The sequence below is a fragment of the Trypanosoma theileri genome (assembly GCF_002087225.1).
Source record: "Trypanosoma theileri isolate Edinburgh chromosome Unknown TM35_Tth_28_V1, whole genome shotgun sequence".
Classification (NCBI taxonomy): Eukaryota; Euglenozoa; class Kinetoplastea; order Trypanosomatida; family Trypanosomatidae; genus Trypanosoma; species Trypanosoma theileri.
The window spans coordinates 1-26,919 of NW_021639870.1; the positions used below are offsets into that span (position 1 = coordinate 1).

At 37.6% G+C, this 26,919-nt stretch overlaps 11 protein-coding genes across 11 annotated transcripts; all 11 read right to left on the reverse strand.

Moving 5' to 3' along the window:
- Positions 1-478: 478 nt before the first annotated feature.
- On the reverse strand, positions 479-5,980 carry TM35_000281000 (putative glutamine-dependent carbamoyl-phosphate synthetase; the record flags this gene model as incomplete). The annotated part of the gene is made up of 1 exon (XM_029028131.1): positions 479-5,980. The coding sequence occupies one exon, from the start codon at positions 5,978-5,980 to the stop codon at positions 479-481; it is 5,502 nt and encodes a 1,833-aa protein (XP_028880450.1).
- A 2,233-nt stretch (positions 5,981-8,213) lies between these two features.
- Positions 8,214-9,059, reverse strand: TM35_000281010 (uncharacterized protein; the record flags this gene model as incomplete). Its single annotated transcript, XM_029028132.1, has 1 exon — positions 8,214-9,059. One exon carries the CDS (start codon positions 9,057-9,059, stop codon positions 8,214-8,216), a length of 846 nt encoding a protein of 281 aa, XP_028880451.1.
- Positions 9,060-9,581: 522 nt separating this feature from the next.
- Positions 9,582-10,928, reverse strand: TM35_000281020 (uncharacterized protein; the record flags this gene model as incomplete). The annotated part of the gene is made up of 1 exon (XM_029028133.1): positions 9,582-10,928. One exon carries the CDS (start codon positions 10,926-10,928, stop codon positions 9,582-9,584), a length of 1,347 nt encoding a protein of 448 aa, XP_028880452.1.
- A 414-nt stretch (positions 10,929-11,342) lies between these two features.
- Positions 11,343-12,830, reverse strand: TM35_000281030 (uncharacterized protein; the record flags this gene model as incomplete). The annotated part of the gene is made up of 1 exon (XM_029028134.1): positions 11,343-12,830. The coding sequence occupies one exon, from the start codon at positions 12,828-12,830 to the stop codon at positions 11,343-11,345; it is 1,488 nt and encodes a 495-aa protein (XP_028880453.1).
- A 527-nt stretch (positions 12,831-13,357) lies between these two features.
- TM35_000281040 (putative meiotic recombination protein spo11) lies at positions 13,358-14,995 on the reverse strand (the record flags this gene model as incomplete). Its single annotated transcript, XM_029028135.1, has 1 exon — positions 13,358-14,995. The coding sequence occupies one exon, from the start codon at positions 14,993-14,995 to the stop codon at positions 13,358-13,360; it is 1,638 nt and encodes a 545-aa protein (XP_028880454.1).
- Positions 14,996-15,442: 447 nt separating this feature from the next.
- Positions 15,443-16,936, reverse strand: TM35_000281050 (uncharacterized protein; the record flags this gene model as incomplete). Its single annotated transcript, XM_029028136.1, has 1 exon — positions 15,443-16,936. One exon carries the CDS (start codon positions 16,934-16,936, stop codon positions 15,443-15,445), a length of 1,494 nt encoding a protein of 497 aa, XP_028880455.1.
- A 615-nt stretch (positions 16,937-17,551) lies between these two features.
- Positions 17,552-17,860, reverse strand: TM35_000281060 (uncharacterized protein; the record flags this gene model as incomplete). Its single annotated transcript, XM_029028137.1, has 1 exon — positions 17,552-17,860. The coding sequence occupies one exon, from the start codon at positions 17,858-17,860 to the stop codon at positions 17,552-17,554; it is 309 nt and encodes a 102-aa protein (XP_028880456.1).
- A 707-nt stretch (positions 17,861-18,567) lies between these two features.
- TM35_000281070 (uncharacterized protein) lies at positions 18,568-19,068 on the reverse strand (the record flags this gene model as incomplete). The annotated part of the gene is made up of 1 exon (XM_029028138.1): positions 18,568-19,068. One exon carries the CDS (start codon positions 19,066-19,068, stop codon positions 18,568-18,570), a length of 501 nt encoding a protein of 166 aa, XP_028880457.1.
- Positions 19,069-19,519: 451 nt separating this feature from the next.
- TM35_000281080 (uncharacterized protein) lies at positions 19,520-21,253 on the reverse strand (the record flags this gene model as incomplete). The annotated part of the gene is made up of 1 exon (XM_029028139.1): positions 19,520-21,253. One exon carries the CDS (start codon positions 21,251-21,253, stop codon positions 19,520-19,522), a length of 1,734 nt encoding a protein of 577 aa, XP_028880458.1.
- Positions 21,254-22,227: 974 nt separating this feature from the next.
- TM35_000281090 (uncharacterized protein) lies at positions 22,228-23,451 on the reverse strand (the record flags this gene model as incomplete). Its single annotated transcript, XM_029028140.1, has 1 exon — positions 22,228-23,451. One exon carries the CDS (start codon positions 23,449-23,451, stop codon positions 22,228-22,230), a length of 1,224 nt encoding a protein of 407 aa, XP_028880459.1.
- A 373-nt stretch (positions 23,452-23,824) lies between these two features.
- Positions 23,825-25,504, reverse strand: TM35_000281100 (translation initiation factor 2A; the record flags this gene model as incomplete). Its single annotated transcript, XM_029028141.1, has 1 exon — positions 23,825-25,504. One exon carries the CDS (start codon positions 25,502-25,504, stop codon positions 23,825-23,827), a length of 1,680 nt encoding a protein of 559 aa, XP_028880460.1.
- Positions 25,505-26,919: the final 1,415 nt, after the last annotated feature.

The window sequence follows — 26,919 nt, forward strand, 5'->3', positions numbered from 1 at the left end:
ATATATATATATATATATATATATATATATCCTTTAAACCGTCGTGATTGTTTTTTTTTTTTCTTTTATTGGTTCTCTTATTGGTCTCGTATTCAACACTGTATATCTTCACTTTTACTTTTTCTTCTGAGCGCTGTTTTCGTTTTCTTCTTGATCTTCTTGATTTGTCTGGTTTCTCACTTACTTCCTCTCCTTATCTGCAGAATCATCCTTCCGCTGATGTAGAATAAAGTAAATGTATCCAAACACACACACACACAAAAAAAAAAACCAGAGAACCACATCACAATGCTCACAACAACATACAACATCAAAAAAACAAAAAAAAAACAAAAAAAACAACGAAAAAGTAAAGAAAAAAAAAGAAAAAAAAAGTAATTTCATATCATCTTTTATCATTTTCCCTTTTTTTTTTTTTTATTCCTCTCTTACTCTCCTTTGCTCTCTCCATCTATCTCTCTTTCTTTCTCTCTCTCTCTTACCACTGCACATCACTGAAGGATCCGTTGCCTGGTTGGAACACTTCCTCCAATTCCTCCTCCGTTACAATCTTCGTTGTGCGCTTCGTCACCGGCTTAGTCACATGCGACATCTTCAAAAAGATGATTTCGCCTTGATTGAGTTCCACCTCCACAACACCATCGACTTCTGTGGTGAGATAGCGAACTGCCTCTAGTGCTGATTGAGTATGGCGCTCCATCAGAGATTGAGCGGCCAGTTGAGAGGCAATGTGGCTAGAGTAGAGACGGAACATATCAGCCGCATTGCGATCAAAGCAAACATCATATAAGAAGCGAAGGGCCTTTGAGAGTAAAGCCATACCAGGGGCTTCATACATATTACCATCACGTGTACGAACCATTCCAACACCATTTCGACCAGCAATTTCATTTGCCATTTGAAGGGCTTGCAGTGGAGTAACTTCTGTACCATTAATATTCACACAACGGGCCGCACGGAAGGTAAGAGAACAGAATTCAGGGGATTGCGGGCATTCACGAATTGGACGAACAATTTGTGGAGCTGGAAGATTACGTACATCCTGCACTTGATAAGTAACACCACATATACTGCTGTGTTCCACAACTTGTGTGTTGGTAGCCTTTACACCATACTTACGTAAAAAGGCAATCTTATCAGCAGGATTAGGGAAATCACAAAGCAGACGTGGATCGCGCCATGGGTTATAAACACCCATTTGTGGATAAAATGTACGTACATAACGTTCAAAGTTAAGTTCCTTCTTTCCACGTGATGAACTTTGTGCTACCACAGTCATATGTCGATCCCGCATAGCCTTAAGAAGATGAATACCCATCACATGTTGACTTAAACCGGGAAGATGCCAATTATTGGTTTCATCTCCTACCATAGCCATTACCATATCAAATGAAAGTTCTGCTAATTGGCAACGCAAATCCACAACTTCAACTGGTACTCCCATTCCTCGGAATTGTTCTGCAACAGCCTCACTGGAAGCATGAATACCACCAAGACAAGCGTGGAAACATGTAAGCGCAATTTTTTCCTCACGTAGTCGAATCGCCAATACTTTACTGTCATTTCTGCTAGTAATACAGAGACCCACCTTATGACGACGCAGCATGGCACAGTTATCATTTTCAATCTTATGATAGACACGTGGGACATAATTACGGAAAGGTTCAATTTCAATAGCATGAAGTGGAATATGTAGAGTTTCACAGAACATTTTTACCACATTTGGTTCTGTAAGAAGAGAAATATTATAATCCACTGCAAGTCTACGTACCCAATAGTCTGGTGGAGCCGTTTCACGTGTACAACGACGAAGAACAAAATCATTACGTTTATCACGTAATTGAATAACAAGATCAAATAATTCCTTTGTAGCAACGGCAGCATCATATGTTGGGTTACTGTCTTCGTGTCGTTGAGTTAATACAGTGTGTTTAATACCATACTCTGAAAGTACAGCTGATGTTTGGGTAGAAGTAAATAATGGGAAACGTTGGGCAATACGAGCAAAATATGGACAAAGTTCTTCTGCCATAGAATCCACATCACAACTGATAAATACACCACGTTCTGGGTAACGGAAGTTTTGACAGAGTAAAGCTTTCAGGAAAACTTCATTTCTATCTCGGCCAAATACACCAATCTCACCTGTGGAAGACATTTCTACTCCTAAAATTGGATCTGCACCCGCTAAGCGATTAAATGAAAACATAGAAGCCTTACATCCAATATGTGTCATCTTTGCACGTTTAATAGGAACAAGATCGGATTCTCGCTGAGAGAGAAATGCGGATACCATAACAGCAGGGAATGAAATACCAAGAGTCTTTGAAACAAATGGAACAGAACGTGAACTACGAATATTAGCTTCAATAACACGTAATTGTTTATCTTTTGTAAGTAAAAATTGTACATTCATAGGACCCACTACATCCAATTCTTCTGCAATTCGTGTTGCGGCATCATAAATATGTTTCATCGTATCTTTATCTGTATATTGAGGAGGTAAAAACATTGTAGCATCACCAGAGTGAACACCAGCATTTTCCACATGTTCACAAATAGCATAACAAAGAACTCTTCCATGATGAGCCACAATATCAACATCATATTCCATCGCACCTTCATAGTATTTACTTACCACAACTGGATGTTCACCAGAAACAAGTGAAGCTTCTGTTAAGTAACGATCAATATCTGCTGCACTTCCAATAACAGCCATAGCAGATCCACTTAAAACGTAACTTGGACGAACAAGTGTTGGGAAACCCACACGTTCACAGAAATCATGAACTTGCTCTACACTGGTAGAGAGAATCCACTCTGGTTGAGGTACACCAAGATCATCACACATTTTAGAAAACTTATTACGATCTTCTGCCTTATCCACATTCACTGGATCTGTACCAAGAATAGGAAGTCCATGTTGTTTGAGTCGAAGAGCCATATTTTGTACAATTTGTCCACCAAGAGAAATCACAACACCACGAATACGTTCCTTAAGTAAAATATCCAAAACACTTTCCTCAGAAACCTCTTCAAAGTAGAGACGATCACATTCATCATAATCGGTAGAAACAGTTTCAGGATTATAATTAATAAGAATAACTTTATTTCCAAGACGACGTAATTCACGGGCAACGAGAACACCTCCATAGTCAAACTCTACACTGTTACCAATACGGTAAACACCACATCCAAGTACAGCATACATACGCTCTGAGAAATCCACATCATCATTTTGAGCATTATAGCTGGTATATAAATAACAGCATTGAGCAGCAGGATATTCACCAGCCACTGTATCAATTTGTTTAACTTTAGGAGAAATATTTAATTCCATACGTCGAGCACGTACAGCATCTGCGGTACAATCCATATATTTACCAATTTGAATATCACTAAATCCATGAGCCTTCATGTTCAGTAAGAAATCATGTGGCATTGTACTTATTTGTCCTTTATATAATTTTACCATATTATCCTGTAAAATAATAAGTTTTTGTAATTTCTTAAGGAAGAAGGTATTAATTTTTGTCAAGGCATGAATTTCTTCTACAGAAACACCTTCATGGAAAGCACGACAAATAGCAAAAATACGATCTGGTGTAGGAACCTTCACATAATGCATATAATCCCATGATTTTTTAGATTCCAAACGTACAGGAACATCAAATCCAGTATGAGATGGATCCACCATTCGCAATGCCTTTTGTAAAGATTCTTCAAATGTACGTCCAATAGCCATCACTTCACCAACACTACGCATCATGGAGCCAATTTCATCACTTACCATATTAAATTTATTAAGATCCCATCTTGGAGCCTTTACAACAATGTAATCAAGACTAGGTTCAAAACATGCCATGGTAGTCTTAGTAACACCATTCGCAATTTCAAAAAGACCTTTACCAAGAGCAATCTTAGCTGCAACGTGGGCAAGTGGATATCCAGTGGCTTTAGATGCCAATGCAGAAGAACGAGATAAACGGGCATTTACTTCAATAACAACATAACGATGTGAATAAGGATCAAGACCGTATTGAATATTACATTCACCAATAATACCAAGATGACGAATAATCTTAATAGATGCACTACGAAGCATATGATATTCATCATTTGTTAATGTTTGGGATGGAGCCACAACAATAGAATCTCCTGTATGAATACCCATAGGATCAAAATTTTCCATATTACATACCGTAATACAATTATCATAAATATCTCGTACAACTTCATATTCAATTTCTTTCCATCCAGCCACACTTTCTTCTAATAAAACTTGTGGTGAAGCCGCAAGAGCAATTTCCACCTTATGCTTTAACTCCTCTTCATTATTTACAATACCACTACCTTGACCACCCAGACAATAGGCCGCACGTACCATCATGGGATATCCAATAGTAGTAGAGATCTTTACTGCTTCCTCTACAGAAGTAACAGCTGCGGATTTCGCCACTTGTTCATTAATTTGTAATAAAGCATTACGGAAAAGTTCTCTGTCTTCTGTAACGGCAATTGTAGAAATAGGAGTACCAAGTACTTGAACATTATATTTTTTTAATACGCCAAGACGTTCGAGTTCTAAACCACAATTTAATGCGGTTTGACCTCCCCATCCAAGTAAAATACCATCTGGTCGTTCCTTTTCAATCACACGTTCCACTGCATCTGGTGTGATAGGAACAAAGTAAAGATGATCTGCCATCTCATCATCTGTTTGCACAGTAGCAATATTTGGATTTACAAGTACTGTTTCTATTCCTTCTTCACGTAATGCCTTTAGACATTGAGAACCACTATAATCAAATTCACCGGCTTGTGCAATTACAATACCACCTGCTCCAAGTACGAGTACTTTACGAGGTTTATGTTTAGCCGCCAATTTAACTTTAGATAGTTTTACACGTTCAATAAATTCACCAAAAAGGTATTCTGTATCTTGAGGTCCACAACGTCCTTCAGGGTGAAACTGTACGGCACAGAAAGGTTTCGTTTTATGCCATAAACCTTCATTACTATCATCATTTGGATTATAAAAATATTCACACCATTCATCTTGAGGCATAGATTTAAAATCAACAGCGAAACCGTGATTTTGTGTTGTAATTACCACTTTTCCATCAATTCGGCATGTACACGGTTGATTTTGTCCACGATGGCCGTATTTCATTTTATATGTACTTCCTCCAGCTGCAAGTGCTAACATTTGATTACCCATACAAATACCAAAAATAGGTTTATCCTGTGTAAGAGCCCATCGAACATTTTCAATCGTCTTTGTACACATCTGTGGATTACCAGGACCATTTGAAATAAAGAGACCATCATATGTTTCCTTTGTGATATCCCAATCATGTGGAATCACCACAAGTGTGACATCATATCTTAATAAACACCTTAATGTATTTAATTTTACTCCCATATCAATTACAAGGATAATAAGTGTACCATGTCCATATGTGCGGCGAGTTGTTGTGCTAACTTCTGCTACCAAATTACGTGTATTGGGATCTACAAAAGGAACATCTGCGCCTCCAATCACAATCTTTCCAAGCGCTGTTCCCATTTCACGAAGTTTTAACACAATACTGCGTGTATCCACCATCATTAAACCTGGAATCTTATTTCGCTGCAACCATTGTCCAAGTGTCTCGTAGAGTTGCCAATGCGAAGGATCTTCACAGTACTCTGAAACCACCACGGCACTGACGTGAATTTTACCATTCATGCTTTCAAAAAACTTTGTCATTCCAAAGTGATCCACCTCAAGAGGAGGAATACCGTAATTTCCAATCATGGGAGATGTTAACACGAGAATTTGTCCCTGATACGATGGATCTGTAAGACTCTCTGGGTATCCAACCATACCTGTGGCAAATACCACTTCACCCGCCACACTCTCATCATAGCCAAAGGAGAAGCCCTGAAAACGCTCGCCGCCATGCAGAATCAACTCAGCCTTTGTTCGTTTTTCCATAATTAAAATAAATGTTTTCCTGTTTTTTCTTTCGTATTCTTCTTCTTGTTGATGTTGTTGATGTTCTTGTTCTTCTTCTTACTAGTGTTAACAGTAATAATAATAATAATAATAATACTTAATAGTAGTAGTGCTTTCAACGGTACTAGTAGTAATAACAGGAGCCAAAATAATATTTATTATAATTACTATTTAGAAGGCAATACTAGAAAATTCACAGAGCCAAACGTGATGCCGATTGAAATTTGCTCAAGTGAAATCCGATGTTTTCTCTATGTGAGTACGGCCCTTTAAATACGAATGATTCTTGTCGGTGCTGTTATTCTTCTTCTTATTCTTCCTCTTCTTGTTTTTGTTGTTGTTGTTGTTGTTGTTGTTGTTTTTGCTTTTGTTTTTAGTTCGCTGAAATAGTAAAAACGATGCTAAAAACAAAGAAAAAAAAAAGAACACAAGATAGTCTGTCTTTTGTTAATATTTTTTTTCCGGTTCCTTTTTTTTTAATTTACTGAGTTTCCCTTCTTTCCTTTTCTTTTTTTTACTTTACTTTCGTATATATACTTGTTTTGTTTTTTTTTCTCTTTATTTGTATTTCAGAGTTAAGAAATTGGCGCTTAATTTTTTTTTTCTTTTTACTTCCTCCTAATTTACTTTTTTTTCTTTTATTCGTTTGTTTACACGTGGGCGAGTGTGTGTGTGCGTGTGTGTGAGTGTGAGTATGTGTGCTAATTGGAAACCGCAAACTGTCTTTTTTTTTTTTTTTTTGTTAAAAGATCACAATCAAAAGAGAGAAAAACAAACAAAAAAGAGAGAAGAGGCATACACCAGTCAAACAAACCGATATATCTATAAACAACTGTATATATATCTAATATATATATATATATATATATATATATACTTCTATATAGATGTTGTAAAGGTTGAATGTTTATTCTATCTCATTCCCAGCCCCGTGCTAATGCAGAGTAATAGAGAATTTCTTTTTTTTCTGGGAAATTCATCTAAACAAAAAAAAAAAAAAAACAGAGGGGCCAACAGGAAGAAGAAAAGCAAAAATAACCAAAAAAAAAAAAAAAAACTTCAAGTCAATAATTTGTTTCTTTCCTTTTTTGTGTTCATCTGTTTTTTTTTTTTTTCCATTTCCTTCGCAACACTGCATATATATATATCGTTGTTTTTTCTTATTTTTTTTTCTCTGTATTATTTGTTCCTCCGTGTTATTCTTCATCTCCACATCACATCACTTTAGTTCCCATTAAAAACAACACACGAGTGTTTGTGTGTAATCGTAAAAAGAGAAATGAAGAGGAGAAAACACACACACACACGTGAGGTCCATTACGGGAAGGTACCGCATCAATCGTTTCATGTCATCTCTGTAAATGATGTTCACTTGTTTATATCATCATAGAAAGAATGATAATTAATACAATAATAATAATAATAATAATAATAATAATAATAATAATAAAGTAATAGTAACGTCCAAATATTTTTTTTTCTTTTCGTACGTTCACTCGTGTTTTTTCCCCTTTTGACCGTTTTTTTTTTTTCTTTTTCTTTTTTTTTCTTTCTTTTTTCCTTTGATTTCATTGATCTTTGTTTGTTTGTTTGATTGTAAACGTCTCTCTTATTTACTCACTTTATTCTTGTGTGGACCACTGTGTAAAAAAGAAGAGAGAAAACACACGTATTTGCCCACACCCACAACTTTCACTAAACACTACTAAAAATAACACTCATAAGAGTGGTAACAACAACAATTACCCCAATTTGTTATTCATAGTAGTCAGGTATGCATAGGGAAAAGAGTAATAGAGATTTAGTATAGAGCAATACTAATAATATTAATAATAATAGTAATAATAATAATAATAATAATAATAATAATAATAATAATAATAATAATAGAAATAATAAAAATAAAAACACAGATATCAATTAAAGACTTTTTAATAACGGGTTGCATGTCATTTTTAGAGATCCCAACAAGAAGAGTAAACAAGAGTCAGTACATGAATGCAAGTCATATTATACACAGACTTGCAGGGGGGAAAAAAAAACACACAAAAAGGCACTGAAAGGCAAAAAAGAGAAAATATCAATAATAATAATAATAATAATAATAATAACAGTAAAGCAGTGATAAGCATAGAGAAACATGTACATTACACAAGTGTGTACTAAGTGCATGTACATCTAATAAAGACATATATATATATATATTTCTTGTTTACACACGGTAGTAGCGTCCAATGTAAGGACCATCATCTCTGGTCTTGTGCTGCAGCAGACAAGTCACAATCATCCCAATGAATGCGACTGCAGTGATGGCGAATCCAATCGGCAGTACTTCTTTCATGTGATCGGCGATTACTTTCCGCACAACTCCCTCACAGGTAGATGTAAACCCATTGATCTTCTCCTGATCCTCCGGACTACACACTGGACACACTCCATCCGTCGTATTCTTAATACCATTAATATTAATATTATTATTATTATTATTATTATTATTAATATTATTATTATTATTATTATTATTATTATTAATATCCTTATCCATTGCCATCCAAATGGAATCTCTTGTGGAATCATTACATACGGTCTTCCATCCCGAACACTCAAACTGCAGTTCAAACGCACACAACTCCGCACTGTGTTGAGTGGCCGCATCTTTCCATCCACGCTCCAAGTCAATATGTTGAGAGCCGAGAAGGGCGTACGTCAACGAGACCGCCAGCGCCACCGCAAACACCACCAGCAGAGAGATAAAGTATAAAATACGCAAACACACATTTCGTGTACAGAGCGCGAGAAAGCCGAGAAGTGAAAAGGCGAGAAGAGCCGCAAAGGCCACAATGTACGCCGTAAACACCGCCGTGCAGTACGGGCACAATTCCTTCAGTGTGGACTCCACTTTACTGCGTTCAATCAAACCAACGGTGAGGCCGCTCACAGCACCAGCCGTCAAGAGGACATTCACACACATCATGAGAGCACGGAAAAATAAAAGACATGAATTGTTGTTGCCATCATCTACGGCATAGTAATCATCATAATAAGAAGTGAATCCCATTTCTCACAATGAAAAGAAACACAAAAGAGAAAGAGAGAGAAAAAAAAAACTAAAAAAAAGGCTTGACTAAAAAAGAAAAAGGAAAAAAACTACTTTGTATATGATACTACGGATTTATTCTCAAAATAAACACGATACCCTTTTCGTAATAATAAATATATAATACTTTTTTTTTTCTCTTTCTTTTTCTTTTTTGATGGTCTCACCAGATATAAATATATATATATATATATATATATGATTGAGTCAAAGAAAGAACCCAAATGGGGAGAGAGAATTCTAGGTTTTTTTATTTTATTTTTTGTTGATTTCCTTATCGAAAAATCTTTACAAAAAGAAAAAAAGAAAAAGAAAAAAAACACATATTAAAAGCAATATATATATATATATATATATATATATATAAGAAGGTAATACACTAGACCACTACAACACTACATATTCGTTGGCGCCAGCATTCTCAAATAATAATAATAACAACAACACTCGTTCCGATTATCATTTGAATCCTTAATATCACTGTTAAGATTGTACACCTTCTCTTTCACTTTCTCTTTCACTCTCTCTTAAATACGTTAAAAATGACTGTAGTTGTTCTTCCATCCTTCTATCCGATACACCTGCCCCACAAGTGATACGCCAAACACGATGATGAATATCTTTTCTATTATTATTATTCTTCTTTTTACAGGCTTCTTCTACATTCTGCTCAATCATAGGACGTAATTGATGGAAGTAAAAGAGTACCTCAAAATAAAACCAATAGCGATACTCAAAATAGCGTTGGATTAATGAATCACTATTCTCATTCTTATTCTCAGTATTTTTATTACTATTATTATTTTTCATCTCTTTTACGGATTTAGCTTGTGTCTTTAGCATCTCTGTAATGTATGAAAGATCCTTCACTTCCATCCACGCACACAATGGCCCACTCCAATTATTATTATTATTATTATTATTATTATTATTATTATTATTACCAAAGGATGGTGCTTGTTGTTGTTTATACTCCTCTTGTTGCCAGAAGCGAACATAATCGCCTGGTATGGACGGTAATGGTGGAATATACACCAATCGCGGTTTAATTGTAGAAAACGAGATTGGTAGTAGTGATGTTTCTTCTGATATTTCCATTGTGTTAACATTTGGTAAAAGATTCTTTCTGCAGTACAACATACGTTCAATGCGTTTCGCACATCCCTTCTGTCTTGGATGACGGCGCGGTGTGCGGAAGAATCGCCGCAAACAGGCCGTCTCATCATCAATATCAAGAAAGAGAAAGTAATCCAACTGTTCACAAATAGATGGATATGCATATAGGAGAAACCCTTCACAGACAATATATATTATTTCATCCCCATCCACATGGTCTATTTCTCTTCTATTATCCTTCTCCGTATTATTATTATTATTATTATTATTATTATTATTATTATTATTATTATCACAGAACTCCTCCGTATTCTCAGTTCCATGGTGAGAATGATGATATAAACTTATCTCTTCATTTCCCACAAATGACTCATCCGATAGAATTTCCTGCGGCTCTGTTTCCACTAATGACTCTCCATTATTATTCTCCTTCTTACTGTCAGAACTGTTGTTGTTGTTGTTGTTGTTGTTGTTTCCCTCATTCCTCTCTGTCTGTACTTGATTATACAGAAATGGTGCAACCTCCTGCAAGTCCTGCAAACACGCAACCGCAGAATCACTTCTTCTTCTTCGTGTTGTTGTTGTTGTTTCTTTACTGTCGCTACTGTAGAGATGACGTTTCTGTAGTCTTTGCCGTATTGTTGCTAGGAGCTGTGCGTAGCGGTGGCCGGACACACACCGTGGATCCTCCCACGTCCCCAGCGCTGTGCACATCTTCTCGTTGAAGAACTCATCCACGCAAAGAGGCCGCAGCGGAGATCTCAACAACAACGCCAGCCGCTGCGCAACGACAGTCTTGCCGGACGCACTGCAGCCGCAGACGCCAACAAACACCACGCGGGGAATTCGAGACAGTGTTCTGAATGTATATATATATATATATATATATATATGTATATATGTATATGGAAAAGTGTATGAATGAGTGGCTGCAAGAAAGAAAAGAAGAAAGGAAGAATAAATGGCATGTTTTCTTTTTTCACTTTTTTTTTTTATTTTATTATCTTTGAATGTCTGTATTTACATTTCAATTTCTTTTTTTTTCTTTTCTTTTTTTTCCTTCTTCTTCTTCTTCCCGTTGTTGTTGATGTTGTAATATAGAGAGGTACATATACATAAACATGTCTATCACGGTATTTCCATATAATATCGTTTGCCTTGATTTGTATACAATGTGGCTGTCTCATGCATGAAGTAACCGACTAACTGCTGCGGTCCCTTCTCTTTTATTGTAGTTACACATACAGTATCGTTATCACTATTCTTGTTATTATCGTTATTGTGCTCTGAAGGTGTTACTGTCATTGCCATAAGATGATCACTTTCTTCGGCTTTTATAATCACTGGAAGCCTATCCGTATCACTCACAGTTTTACTAACACTATTACTATTATTATTATTATTATTATTATTGTGATTCTCATTCTTTTCATGAGGGGGAGAATTATGATGATGAGATGAATCCTGCAGAATGACTGTCATGGACGCCAACGTGATTCTATTTCGCCCATACTGCCAGGCGGAGGCATCCAACAGTGTGCGGGCCTCACAGGCTTTACTTAAAGCCGCTATGACACTTCCCACTTCTGAAAGAGTTTCTCTGTTCGTAGAGGAAATATCCACAGGAGTATTATTCACATTAGAAAGTATATCTGCTATCTTCACTGGCTTCTCCATCTCTCTTCTTCCATACATCTGTTCATCTTCTTCTTCTTTTTGGTGAATGGAATCCTCATCTATCACTTCAAACCATTCCTCTTTTACCTTTTCTTTCTCCTCTATTTCTACACATGCATCTTCGTCTCTCTCCCGTTTACACACACTCTTACCTTGTTGTGGGGAATTGTATGATAAGAAAGGCTTGGCCGCCGCCGCAGCAGCAACCTTCTCAGCGACAGAAACAACAAATACACACAGTCGTTGAATAGCATCCATATAATCTACATCTTCCACCGCATCTGTATTCTCCATATCATCTACAGTAAAGGATTCTCCCCAGGACTCATTTCGTCCTATCAGACTTGCTGCTCTTCGAACCAGGAGTGTAAGCGAACAACCACTTTCATGCATAGGAGATGCAATAACACTATTATTATTATTATTATTATTATTATTATTATTATTATTATTATTTTGTTCGGTAATATTTGTATTAACAATATCCCGTTCGATATGTGAGGCACCGCAGTGATAATCTGTCAATACCGTTATAAGTGTAGTCTGTAGAAGTAATCGCAGTTCCTCCTTCTCTTCTTCTTCTTTATCTTTTTCTTTTTCTTTTTCTTCCTTCTGTTGGGATTTGCACTCTTTCCATGCATTTACGCAAATGTTGAAGAGACGCCCGCCAAGCGACAATTCATTCGCTAAGAGTAAAGTGACAACTTCCGTTGTGCTGGACACATCGTGTACATCATCACTGTACTGAACCCAATCAAAGTAAGGAACAGTACTATCACTATTATTACCATTATTATTAATAATATTACTATTACTATTAGTACTAGTAGTAATAGTAGAGTTTACACCATTTGGAACTAATGATGTGGTGGTGCATGGAGGAAGTATGAGTTCCAACACCGCACAGAAATGTTTCTTTAAACTATCTTTAAGAGACATTTTATTCTTATTATTCTTCTTGTTGTTATCACTCTACTAATATATATTTTTCTTTCTTTTTTTTTCCTTTTTTCTTTTACTCACCTCAGGATATTGTGTTTTGGTTTTGTATGATCATTCACTCACGCAGTAATATGCATTCGCTGTTTTATTATTTTTCTTTCTTAAACAAACACACATATATACACACAGAGGTGTGTGTGTGTTTACAATACACACATAAAAATAGAGAAGGAAGAAAAGAAAAGAAAAAAGATATTTTGAATGTATATATACATATATACGTACAACAAAGAAAAGAAAAACTTAATCAATAGAAATATGAATTTAACAAAAACTGGAAGGCTAAAATAATGTTTAAAATAATCTTTCAGCATTACATGTGAAAGAGAAAAAAAAAAAACCAAACAGAAAAAAATAACCGAGAAGGTAAAACCAAAAAAATCCAATTAATAAAATACACAAAAAGAAGAGTCTGAAAAAATAATAATAATAAATAATAATAACTCTGTATAGTTTATTCACTGTCATATGTAGTCCTGTCGGAGAATAGTTCGACAAACCCAAGACGCGAAACTGTGATGATCTGAAACCTTATGTAAAGAAGATATTCTTCTTATTATTTCTGCTTCCCCTGCAGCTGTTGTTGTTGTTGTTGTTTCTTCTTCTTTTTCTTCTTCCATTATTTTATCTGGGCTGTGATCATATAGTGCTTCTAATTCCACCTTTACTTGCAGTTTTTGCATCCTCAGTGCCTCCTCATACCACACTTCAGAGACCGCAGTTCTCCTGTTCACATCATCTACTTCAAAAGCAGCCCGCCATCTCGTGAGGAGATTTGTCAACATCACAGAATCACGATGCGTAAAGCGTTGAAAAGGAATATGAGCAGCAAGACGTAAACTCATATTAGAATTAGAATTAGAATTAGAATTAGGATTAATAGTAGTAGTATTAATAGGAGGAGAATTCTCCTTCTGAAGAATGTGAGAAGAACGCAAACCAAGCCAACGAATGGCGTGTACAGCAATATATTGACCCTCCTTTGTCTGGCCTGTACCATGTTTATATTGTTGTAGAATAGAAAGACCACTTGGATTGTAATCCACAAGTGCAACTACAGGAATGTGTGGAGCGGCAGTGTGCATATTCGCCAATAGTGTTCGTGCCGCCACTGTTGGAAAACCATGAGAAGTGAGAAGTACACATGGAATACGTTTAAAGAGTTGTTCCTCCATTAACCGAAAGAATACAGCATGTTTCTCAATCACAATAATATAACGTATTTCATCAAAAAGTTCAAATCCCTCTTTAACATTATTATTATTATTATTATTATTATTATTATTATTATTATTATTATTATTATTATTATATATTCCTGCTGTATTTGTATTTCTTTCATTTATACGTTTATACATGAAATGTGGAGAGACGTGTAGTTCCTCCTGATGAATGGGTAGTGGCAATCCTTCCGAACCGTAACTCCTCAGATCCACACCGTGAAAACTCACACAACCGCCAATACACCCACGAGTCCCAGGCACAACACCAAGCCATTGTCTGGGTGTATGCAGCAATTGCACAAGTTGTTGAATAATACGATTTACACATCCCTGATCCGGCACAAGTCGTGCAAGGCGGTAATAAATATCCCGTTGAGTGCTAATAACTCCAACATGAAGATTATTGTAAAGAAGTCGAAGAACGAGTAGTTGTTGTTGAATCACACGAAGACGACTCTCCGGCAACATTACTGAAGAAGAAAAAGTTTCAGATGTATTTTTATCTTGAAGATTTACTTTCATATCACTACCACTTGTACGAGATCGCTTTGCAGGAGGTATTGATGATAATTTTTCTGTATATTTATCTTTTTGTTGTTGTTGTTGTTGTGAAGATACAATTTCATGAATAGTCATTAATACAAAAGACTCCATACGGCGAATAGCCTCCGCTCTCAAAGCATCTGGTGTATTAGCAGCCACAATATCAGGACTAATAAATGTAGTATCCACTGGAGTTGAAAGAGATCGAACAATCTTGTGTCGTGTTGGTTTCTCTCCTCCTACAGTAGAATTACCATCAATAGCAACAGCAGCAGGAGTAATAGTAATATTAGTAGTAAAGGAAGATGATGATGATGGGAAAGCAGCTTCTGTCATTAGTGTCAAATCTAAGGAAATAAATTAAGAAATAGAATATTTTTTTTTTAAAGAAAAAAGGAAAAATAAAAAAAAAAATATTCTTTACTGAAAAGAAAACAGTAATAAAGGGCTATTGACAGATATCTGCAGTGTGACATTTAAAGATGGTCATTCTTTCTTCCTTTCTTTTTTTTTTTTTGTTGTGATATTTCTTTACGTTTCTCCTTCCTTTTCTTCATATCCTTCTTCTTCATCGTTTCGCATCTCTTCTGATTAAACACACCCTTGTGTTACACAATCAACAAATAAACCACACACACACACATACAAACACACATACACACGCCCTCCTCACTACCCCTTCACCCCACTATCTATCTATCTATCTATCTATCTATCTATCTATATATATATATAGATAGATACAGAGAGAGAGAGAGAGAGATATGATATCCCCGTTTACGGTTACTCCCGCTGCCGCTTACGGGCCTCTCGCTGTCGCTGCGCCCACAACTTCGACACTGATTGTGAATAGTCCACGTGAATGCGGTGATCGTCCACGAGGGCGCGGTCCATTCGCTGCCGCGCGGTGTGGCACGCCGTCTCGCTCTCAAACTCCACAAAGGCGTATCCCAACGTGCGGCCGCTGTTCACATCCCGCGGCATATCAACAGTCCGCACAGCCCCACACTGCGCAAAACAAGAGGCGAGTCCAGCGGCAGTTGTGCGGGGATTCAATCGGCAGACAAAAAGAACATTCGCCGGTGGCCGCAGATCCGCCGCGTCGGGAACACCATCGAGAAGTCCAAGCACTAACGTCCGCGTCTCATTAAGGCGCTCCTGCTGCCAGGCATCACGCACTGCAGTAACAGATCGGCTCTTATTCACATCGCCCTCATCATCAGAGCTGAGAAAGTCACCGTGGAAGTGGGGATTGTACTCAACAGAGATAATAGTGTTATTCTCCTCCGTCTCTGGTGTACCAGAGTTTTGGGGGGAGAGTATAAAAGATGAATCTGTACAAGTAGAGGTAAGAGATTTTTGTATAAGAGATACAAGTCTTCTATTCGCAGCCTGCACTTGTTCCTTTGATGCCCAATAACGAAAACAACCAGTTTTTGTAAAAGCATACGACATGGTCTTTGCATCTCCTGTTAACTCAGCTGTAGTGCTGTGAAGATCTGTAAATACTTCAGTTCCAGGTGTTGAAAGAACGGTGGTATGTTTAATGCGTACAAGTCGTGTAGGGCGAGTGCTGGCAACACCAACAACAGAAGAAGAAGCAGCTGCTGCAGATGAAATACGTCCATGAGGTGCTGCCCGCATTTTTTCAATAACACGAATTCCTTCTCGTACTTCACCCACAACCATAAAACGATTTTCAAAGTATTCCAAGTGTCGATTACTTAGTGTTAGCACTAGTCGACTCATTCGATTGTTATTGTTACTACTATTAGATTCCCCAGTTGAAAGTTGTGGAACCTCAACTAACAATAAACCTCGTTGCCGTATTGAACCAACCGCATCTAACTGTGAATGATGTACATATTCTACGGATAACGATCCTTGTTGTTGACGCAAACGCGCCGTACGCATTCTCATACTTTCCCATTCTTTAAACATCAACTCGTCCATACTAGTACTAGTATTAGTATTAGATGTTGTTGATGTTAGTTTACATGTACCTGGTGTTTGACTAGACTCTTTACTCGCAAGTGATGAAAATGTCTCTCGTTGTAAGAGTTCAACAGGGTGTGAAAAGAGAATTATATTATCAGGAACCACTTCAGCCGCAATACATCCATTAAAGTATTTAGAACGACACAAGTTAACAACTTCTGCCGTTGCTGCAGGGCAATCAACACCGTAGAGATCAACAATGAAAGATCCAATAGAAGTCTCGATAAGAATAGCAGAAGTTATTAAAGGGCGGTGAATTTTCTTGGCAGTATTTGACATATTGAATTCACTTTCTCGTTTTTTTATTCTTGAGTTTAACTTCTTTTCCTTTACTATTACGGGTTTTTATTCACAGCCGATTAACTTTTCTTCCCCTCTTTTTGTTGTTGTTGTTAGTTTTTCGCTCGCTTAGAAAAAGTCTAGAAACAACAAAATACAATTCATCCACTACGACAGAGATTCAAAAAGAAAAGAAAGAAAAAAGAAATAATAACCACATACAAAGATTCATAAAAATTGAAAAAAATGAGAAAGGAACAGAAAGAAATGAATATGTAATGAGACAAATAAATAAATATAGAAGCTGTGCCATAACAAAAAGTGAAAAGCACAGAAATAGTCATTTCACATGTACCTTCTTACACGCACTCACTCACTCACTCACAATACACAGACAATACAAACGCAAATAAACATACTACATATTGATAAAGGATAAAGAAAAAAAAAAGGAAAAAAAATAATATCCGCATATATATATATATATATATATATATATATNATATATATATATATATATATATATATATATATATTACACACACAGACTCTCTCTCTCTCTTTTTTTTTTTTTTCTCTCTCTCTCTCTCAGACTCCCTGACTCTCTTTTTCTTATTATGAGCGTTGTATAAACGTTTCCGGGACCCATTTATTAAAACATGCCGGGCACTCACGCCGCTGTCGACACCAACTTTGAATGCAGTGATCGTGAAAAACATGACCGCACGCCCCCTTCACCGCCGGACACTCCTGCAGACTTTTATCCTTAACACGGCACTCAAGACAACAGTTTATTAAGTGTATTTTACACACCAGACACTCAAGGGATGCTATCTGCGGGTTTTCATAGGAATAGAAGAGAAAAGCCTCTTTGATGGTAACAGCAATGCGTCCACCATCCACGGTGGTATTATCACTCGCCATAGGAATGAATTATATAAACGCGAACAACGCAAGAAAACAAAACCTACTCTACACAACAATCGTGTAGCATTCAAAAAAGAAACGAAAAACAGCCAACGAAAGAAAAAACCACAAGAAAATGAAAAGAAGAGAGGTGATCTCTCAAAAATATGTTTGTTTCTATTTGTGTTGATATTGATGTGGTGGTTGATATCCTGAAGTATTCAATTGCCTCTTCGTTACTATGTTCTTTTTTTTGATTTTATTTCTCCCTTTTTCTTTCCCTTTTCCTAAGGAGTTTAAAGTAGAACAACAACACGACAGAAGAATTATGTATATATATGTGTATATATATAAATATATACGTTTATGTCTCTGTTTTAACAATAATAAGAAAGAGTGAGTCAATCTAAAATAAAGGAATAATCACGAACTCTACACGTTAAGCATACTGTTATTTTTTTCTTTTGACTTTTTAACAATTACACCTTGCTTCTTTTTTCTTCTCCCTCTTCCATAAACAAAAATTATTCACATGGCGTCAAACTTAACATCTGACTTTATTGTGTCTCATCATATTTTAGTGATTTTTTGTTTCCTTCTACATCTATATTATTATTATTATCATCAAGTGTAATCAGTTTTGGAAGAAGAAGAAGAAGAAGAAAAAAAAGAAGAAAGAAGCAAAAAAAAGACAATTACAATCCATCCATCCATCCATCCATCCATCAATCATTCCTAGTAGTCTTGTACACCTCCCACTCTCTTCCACAAATGGGACATACTGGACGTTGCCGCACCCAACGTGAGAGACAGTGGGCGTGAAAGACATGATTGCAGACACCCCACACAAGTAGACAATCACCGGCAACACCACCACTACTACTATTACTATTAATACTACTACCAACACCGCCCGCAATGTCTGATATTCCATCATTATGATTGTGTTGATGTAGATCAGCAGCAGCAGCGTAACTCCCTAAACCAGTACTTGGGCCGCCCACTGTTCTGTCCACACTGTTGCTACTTTGATTGTTTTTGCTGTTGTGATCAGCAGCAACGGCACTTCTCCCAAGATCCATTACACCACGGCACTCAATGCAGAGATCGGCAATAGTACTTTTGCAAATCGCACACGTCTCCACCCGCACATCCCACGACCACACGGCGACGGTGTCCCACTGCTTTGCGGTGATACTACACTGCGGCTCTGCGTTCTCTGTCATTGGATTATATAACTGTTATCGTAAAGGTGGGAATTGGGAAAAAAGAAAAAGTATTTGGTGTATCTGCTGAAAAGAGACACGCAGAGAGAAAGAAAGAGAGTGGGAGGGCGAACACGCAGAAATGATCAAGTCACTGCTACAGCCACCACATGCTATATAAAAACAAATATATATAAGAAAGAAGAAAGAAAGGAGAGAGAGAAGAAATAGAAGTAAAAAAAAAAAAAAAGCAACCCAAAGGGATCCAGAGAAAGACCTCAGAAAGAAAAAATGAAAACTTCAAACAGCCTCATAAAGAAGAGAATAACTATTAAAAAAGAAAAACGACAGCAACAATAATAATAATCATAACAATAACAAGCTAAGAAAGGAAAGACAAGAAAAGAAAAAAAAAAACATAATCATAGTGAAAAATAAAAGAAAAGAAAAAAGAGATGTTTGTGTGCATGTGTCAATACATACGAGTACTCACATCTTCTATGAGTCTATCACGTGCTCGAGCAGCACGGGCGCCTTCCATTTTAAGTCGCTCAACCAAAAGTGTCATCTCCCGCAATTTTCTCGACTTTTCTTCATCCTGCTGTAATAACTGTTGTACACGCCCATCACACGCTAATGCCTGTTGTTGATTAAGCCGCACCGCCTCCTGCAAATGCTGCACATTAGCCGTCAATACCTCCACTTCACGTTCACGTGTTGAGAGTCGTGTCTGTGCTGTCTTTACTCGCTCCTGAGCTTCTGTCAGCTGATGACGAAGTTCTTCACATTGTCTTTCTGCCGTTAGCGTTGCCGCATGTGCACGGTCCTTGGATGATTGCATATCCCTTGCAACACCCTCTACATGTTGTTCAAGTTCCTGCACACGTTTCCTCTCACCTGCGATATCTTCCTTCGCCTTTCGCCGCACCTGTTCACATGTCTCTTCCGCAGTAGTAAGAGCACGACGAAGTTCTTCCACCTTCCGAAGTGACTGATCCTGCTCTTGTCGAACATTTTGAAGTTCCGTAGTGTAACCCTTACACTTTTCTCGTAAAAGACGTAATTCTTCTTTTGTACGGTTGTATTCCATATCTAATTGCTGATATTGCTGCTCCTGATCACGTATTTTCTGTTGCAGCATCTGTGTCTCACGTTGCACAGCAGCCATCCGATCAGACTCCTCACGTCTTAAACTGTTGGATAATTGTTCATACCGCAGCATTGCATCATCTCGTTGCATTTGCATTGCCGACACCTCACCGTAAAGTCGTTTCACTTCCACTTCAAGTGCCTGCCGCGTCTGGGCCTCTAATAATTCTGTTGTGGAACGCAAATGTGAGTTATTCTTACTGCAGTGTGGACTGGAAGCATCAACGCGTGCGAGTTGTGCACGTAGTTTAAGTACCTCAGCCTCTTGTGTGGCTGCCTGTTGACGTAGTGTTTCCATAGCCACGCGGTGTCGCTCCTCCACTGCCTTCATGTGTATGGCGTGATTCTCAGAAGCGAGACGTAATGCTTGAACCATGCGCAGCCGCAACCGCTCCAACTCCTGCAATTTATCCGCATTCTCTTTGCTAAGTAATTGTAACTGTACACGTTGAACTTCACCCGCTTGCTGTGTCGCCTCTGCCGCACTTGCGGTACTTTTAAGACGTCGTGATGCCTGCAATGCTGCCTCCTGCAGTGCGGCGTTATCTTCTTGTATGTGTGTAGTTTCATGCTGCAGTTCAGCGAGTTGTTGTTGTAGACGCTCCACATCACGCCGTAGTGTGGCTTCCGCATCAAGACTGCGGGATAATTCGTGTTGAATTCGTGTTGAAGACCGCTGCGCCTCGTGTAGTTGTTCGTTAAGTTGTTCTTCTCGTTGCTGTTGCACACTGTGAGCTTCCTGCAATCGTACCTCCATCTCCTGTTGTGCGGCTCGTGCGTCCTGCAGCTCCACTCCTGCGGCTTCAAGTTGTGTCTTTAGTCGATTTGTTTCGATCACCAGTCGCTCGTTTTCTTCTTGTTTCTCAAGAATAGCGGCATCATAACACTGCAAGAGGGGAATGGCAATATCAGGATTCTGCATTCGTCCTCGCATGGCCTCTACTTCACTCCGTGGAAGACGTAAAAGCTCCTGAATTTGACTCTGCAGCCGCATGTTCCATTCTTCACTTACTTGCAGGCGTTTCTGCAGCCCCTCCACATCTTCTGTTTGTGACATTTGTGTCCAATAAAAGAGGAGAGAAGGAGCCTTTTTCTATCTATAGTGTTTTGTATGGTTCTTCTTGTTCTTGGTATTTTTTTTTTTTTTCTCGGTCTCTTCGGTTCTATCGGTATATCTATATATATATATAATATTATTTAAGAGTGGGAAAACTCCTTTTGAACCCTTTTCAGGTATTCACTGCTTTGTAAAAAAAAAGAGAATAAATCCCCACACAGAAACACAGAGACCAACACGGGATAAATACACCACAGCAGATATATTAAAGAGCTGTGTATATTATCCGTGCACCAACTGTCTTATGCTGCTTTCCCTCAATAGCAGTCCACCCACTTCTCTACTTTGTTAAAACATCCAAAAACAAACAGGGAGAAAAAAAAAAAATGAAGAAAAGAAGAAAAATGACAATATAGTTTTTATTATCAACTGTATTTTGTTAATTATCTGTGGTTTTCTGTACTCTGTTAGTTGATTTAGAAGCCAGCCAGAGTGGGAAAAATTTGTGAAACATTAAAAAATAAATAAATAAATAAACTTTGAAACCGAAAAACCCCCAAAAAAAGGAAATAAAAAAAACCAGAAAAAAAAAGCATAAAAGAGTAAAGAAATAAGAAATAAGAATAAACTAATGGTAACGAAGAATGCATACCATTCTCATTTATGTTCTGTGAATAAACTACGTATCTGTCATTTCTGTTTCCGTTCCCCCACCCTATCTCCTTTCCTCAGCTCTTTTCTCTTAAAGCTGCAGAAACAAAAACAAAAAAAATAAAAATAAAAAACAAAAACGCACGGCGACACAAATATAATATCCGCACATGCGCAGAGATATACCTTTGCTGTGAATAATACTTGCTTTGAGGTCTCTTACTCTTTACCTCACCTCCATTACAGTTTTCTATTATTGTGTACCTGTGATGTAGACACACATACATACACTCATCCTCCTCCAAGTCCAACCCTTTTGAACGTTAAAGAATAGTTGCTGGAATGCGATCCATCCTCTCACGGCGGCGTGTTAAGGCCATCGCATTCAACTGATCTGATATGGTTGTTTGGTCAGCATGATAAAATGTCACCAATTCATCCTTTATAACACAAGTAAAGGGTGGCACAGCATTCTCTCTCGGTAGTAAATCACCTCCCATTACACGAACTCGTGCAGATGTGACAAACATAGCAAATGGTTGCATACGAAGATTATATTTTTGACAGTATTGACGCATGCAAATCGTAACAGCAATACTGTAACGCCGTCCATTGATATTTAAACATTCCGTTGGTGGGCAAGTTTCGCTTGTCATTTTTTCAGGATTTTCCAACTGTTCTGCATTGTATAACATGAAAAAATTATTAGATGATGCTGTACCAACATTCTCTTCCTGATTATTCGGTACCTTTGATTCTGCTTTTTCTTCTTCAACTCCTGATGATATTGATGATGTAGCTGCATTCCCAGAAGACGCAGATGAAAAGTGTTGGATGAGAATTCCACAACCCTCCTGCGACCGTTTCACCTTCGTACCCAACATTTCCACCTCCTCCTCAGTGGCCCAATAAGGCGAAGTATACTGACGGAATGAGGGATGTCGCTCCAGGATGCGACGCACCCACAAAGAGTATCGGTTTCCCGCGGCATTTAGTGGCATCATTCTATTTGCTGCCATCATTTCTTCTCTTGCTAGCGATCGACTGATAACACCATCCGGGGCGTCTGTCTGTTCGAGATTATACATCTCCACCTCTTGCATGTTTGTGGGAATACGTACACCCGTCTCGTCTGCTCGCACTTTGTGGCCGCTGCGGGCAAAAGCGGCACGTGTGGCCCAAACGGGCGAACGCCAGCGGTTGGCGGCGGCACGGCGGAGAGGCCCTGCGATCTCCACATCGTACAGTTGACCGCGGATATCCATCGGGTTGTAGAAAGACGGCACTTGTAAACTTGTTGTCTGTGGATTTCTCTCATCAGTGGGTGTTTTGTCGGCTTCACCCAAGAGACGATCCAGAGATTCCTTCACACTCGGGAAAACATCAACGTGTTGTGATGATGATGATGTTTCTGGAAGTTTGGATTCAGTTGCCGTGCCAAACGGTGGTGTATCTTTCTTCTTTCTTATTGCTCCGGTTGAACGGGGAGTGAGTCTCAACATGGTTGTAGTGCCAAAGGCAAAGAGAAGCCTTGAGGAGGAAAACATTTTCGTTTCGTATCTTTTCTTATTGTAGTGGAGATGGGATATAAAAAGAAAAAAGAAAAAATAAGGTAAAAGAAAGAAACGTACAATAATAACGAAACAATAAAAAAAAAAGTCCCTCAAAAAAAATAAAAATAAAGAGTTAAGAAGTTGTGATTGTCATTTTTTTTTTTTTTTTCTTCCTTCTTCCGCTCTCTTTAGCTCTTCTTTTGCTCTTCAATTCACTTATGTTCTCAGATTTTAATCTTTAATCGGCCCTTACCGGGAGAAAGGGCACATCCACACCTCTTTCTTACACGCATGAGAGAACATACATACATACACACAGACACAAAATGTATACGGAAAAGAAGAAAAAAAAAATTTCTTTTTCGCTCTAGCGTTTCTTCTTTTTCGTCACAACAATATTGGCTCCAGGAGGTCCTGCAGGTTTTGCTGGTTTGGGTGCAGAAGAGTCTGGTCGCCGTAAGAGTGCGGCAGCAGCAGCACTTGCGTGTGGTGGTCGGTATGGTTGTGGCTTTGCTGGTTTGTCAGTTTCTTTTCGTGGTGATGCCGGGCGAAGAGGATAGAGATTTGTCTCTTGCGTTTGTACCCAATGAGCACCATAGAGTATAGGGTATTTCTGCGTTAGTAGGTGTTCCCCATTGTTTTTGTAGAATACAAGTTTGTTATCAATACGAAGACGGGTGAAAATGGTAGCGCAGAGAAATACATGAGAGTCAGGTGCCCACATCTGCACACTGCTTTTCTCATTAAACTCACCAGTCATAAGGGCAACAGCAGAAGATGATGCATTTGCTCCTCGATTATTATTATTATTAATATTATTAATATTTAAGTTATTTTGATTAGATACTCCATTATTATTATTAATATTATTATTTCTGATGCTTTTACCAGTACTTGATGAAGGATTTAAATCATAAAAGACAAAATCCCCAGCAAGATTTCCTGTTCCACCCAATACACAGAAACGTCCATTTGGTGCCCATAGAATCACATTTCGAGGAGCTTCACCAAATGTCATTAATGCCACACCTGTTTTATCATACAATGTTGTCTTGTTCCGCGGCATTGTACCGTGAACCACCATGACGTGATCGGCCGCAGGACTCCACTGACAATCGTGTACAGACTCTCCACTTGGAAATTTAATTTCCTTTAGATTTCGACCACCAACATCCACCAAAAAGAATTTCACTGTACCATAGTAACTCTTACCGCTCTTATCACTCTCACACTTTACAAGTAATGCAATGTGGTTCCCTGATCCACTCCACAGCAACGTTGCAGACTCTGCACGACCAAAAGAAACTTGGTACATTGGCCCTTCAAGTAAATTTGGTAGGCGGTAAATAAATAATGTACCTTGTGTTTGTTTATGAAATGGTTTAAACATGGCAAGAATAGGCATATTGCTGGGAGACATAGATAATTCCATTTCCTTATCCTGTGGAAGTTGAAGATCCAACTTTGCCAATACGGTGGATTCTCCTTTACGAAGATCACCTTCCATAACATGCAGAAATCCCTGCACAGGACGAACACAATACTGTTCTTGACTGCACCACACCATTCCAGGCCAACGGGCTTGTACACATCGACGTAAAAGATTTCCTGTTGAAACATCATACATCGCCATATTTCCTTCCGGACGTTTTCCATCCATCATAGCGTATGTCACTAACACACTGCCCAATGTAGAAAAGGATAACGCCACCACATTTTTCTCTTCAACTTCAAACATCAATTTTAACTCCCACGCATCTGATTTATCTGGTTGCACCAACTGACTGTAGCGCACATGTGTTGTGGTAGCATGGGCAAATGCTGTTTGTTCCACTGGATTAAAACAAACTTCACATTCACGGTAGTCTCCAGTCATGCGACTGGACTCCACTTCAGTTAAAGTTCGTTGATTCTCTGAAAACGTGGCGAGAACGAGACTGTCATCCTTCCGAAGAACAATGGGAAGGGATGGAACAGTAGCACCAGGTGTCAAAGTAATAGTAGTAGTATTAGTAGTATTATTATTATTAGTAGTAGTAGTAGTCATCTGCATGATTGATAAATAGTGATAGTAATAGTAATATAGTAATAATAAAAGAGCAATAAGACACAACGAACAAAAAAGAAAAAAAAAAACAGAAAAAAGGAAACGGTGAGTGTATTCACAAAAAAAAAGAAGTGAAATAATAAATAAATAAAAGGGCTTTAGTATTCTTCTACTCTCTTCACTCTGTAGAAAAAACAAACTATGTATGCCCTTGTATTATCCTGTTCCTACTTTTTTTTTCTCTTTTTCTGTATTGTTATTTCCCTCTTATATTCCTTTTGCTTTTTTTTTTTTTTATTTATTCAGCACAAAGAAACAAACAAATGTAGAAAGAAAGAGAACGAGTAAAACCGAGAGAGAGAGTTCCTATTTTCTCTATGTTACTCTGTTACCTTCTATCCTTCTGTTGGTTGTTTTCGCACGCACAGAAAATATACATACATGCAATGTGTAAATAAGAGAAGAAAAATAAAAGAAGAAGAAGAGCAACAGTTTCATTGTGTAAAAAAGAAAAAAAAGAAGATTAATGTAGAGAAATAAATACCCATAAAGAGAGATAAATAGATATAGATATAGATATAGATATAGATAAAACTGATAAAAACAGGAAATCTACACACAGACACACAACGCACCGCTCACGTCTAAACTCCTTTATATACCTCCTCTTTTCTTCTTTGCTTTTCCATAGATTCTCCAATTCCCTGCTTATTGACCCTCTCAACAAGCACGGCAAACTTCTTTTTTTTTCTTCTTAAATACCTACAAAGAAACGTAAATAGAAAATAATAAAAAAAAAACACACAGTGAGTGCGTTTCCTCTTAACTTCACAACACATATGTATCATCTCTATACAACTTAAATTAACAAAGGGCCAAAAAAGCAAATAAAAAAAAAAAACTTGAAGAAACTCTTCCTGGAAACAGATAAACAATTCCAATCGTTAGAAAGTGGAAGTGTAATGTTTACAAGGAGAGAAAAATACATTTTCTCCCTTTACTGCTATCCACAACAGTAAAAATGGCAGTGGTAAAAGGAGAAAACTTATGAAAGAAAATATCCACGTGCATTCATTGATAAGAAATTAGTTTAAAAAAAAAAGTACGCTCATCAGAAGAAAAACTGTAATAATAAAAATAAGAGAAAAATATAATTCTATATGTGTATGTACGCATAGGTGTATGTGTGTGGATATACACAAGATGTACAACATAATAAGTAAATTCATAATTTGGAAATAATTAAAAAAAAAAGATTATCTCCATCCCTTGAAACCCATATGTACGTATGTTTGTGTACCTCGTAATTCCGTAGATGTATTTCCCTAACGTGGGGGTGGAGAAGTCAGAAGAAAGAGAAAAGTACACACAAAGGTCTGCTGTTATCACAACTCTCTCTCTCTCTCTCTCTCTCT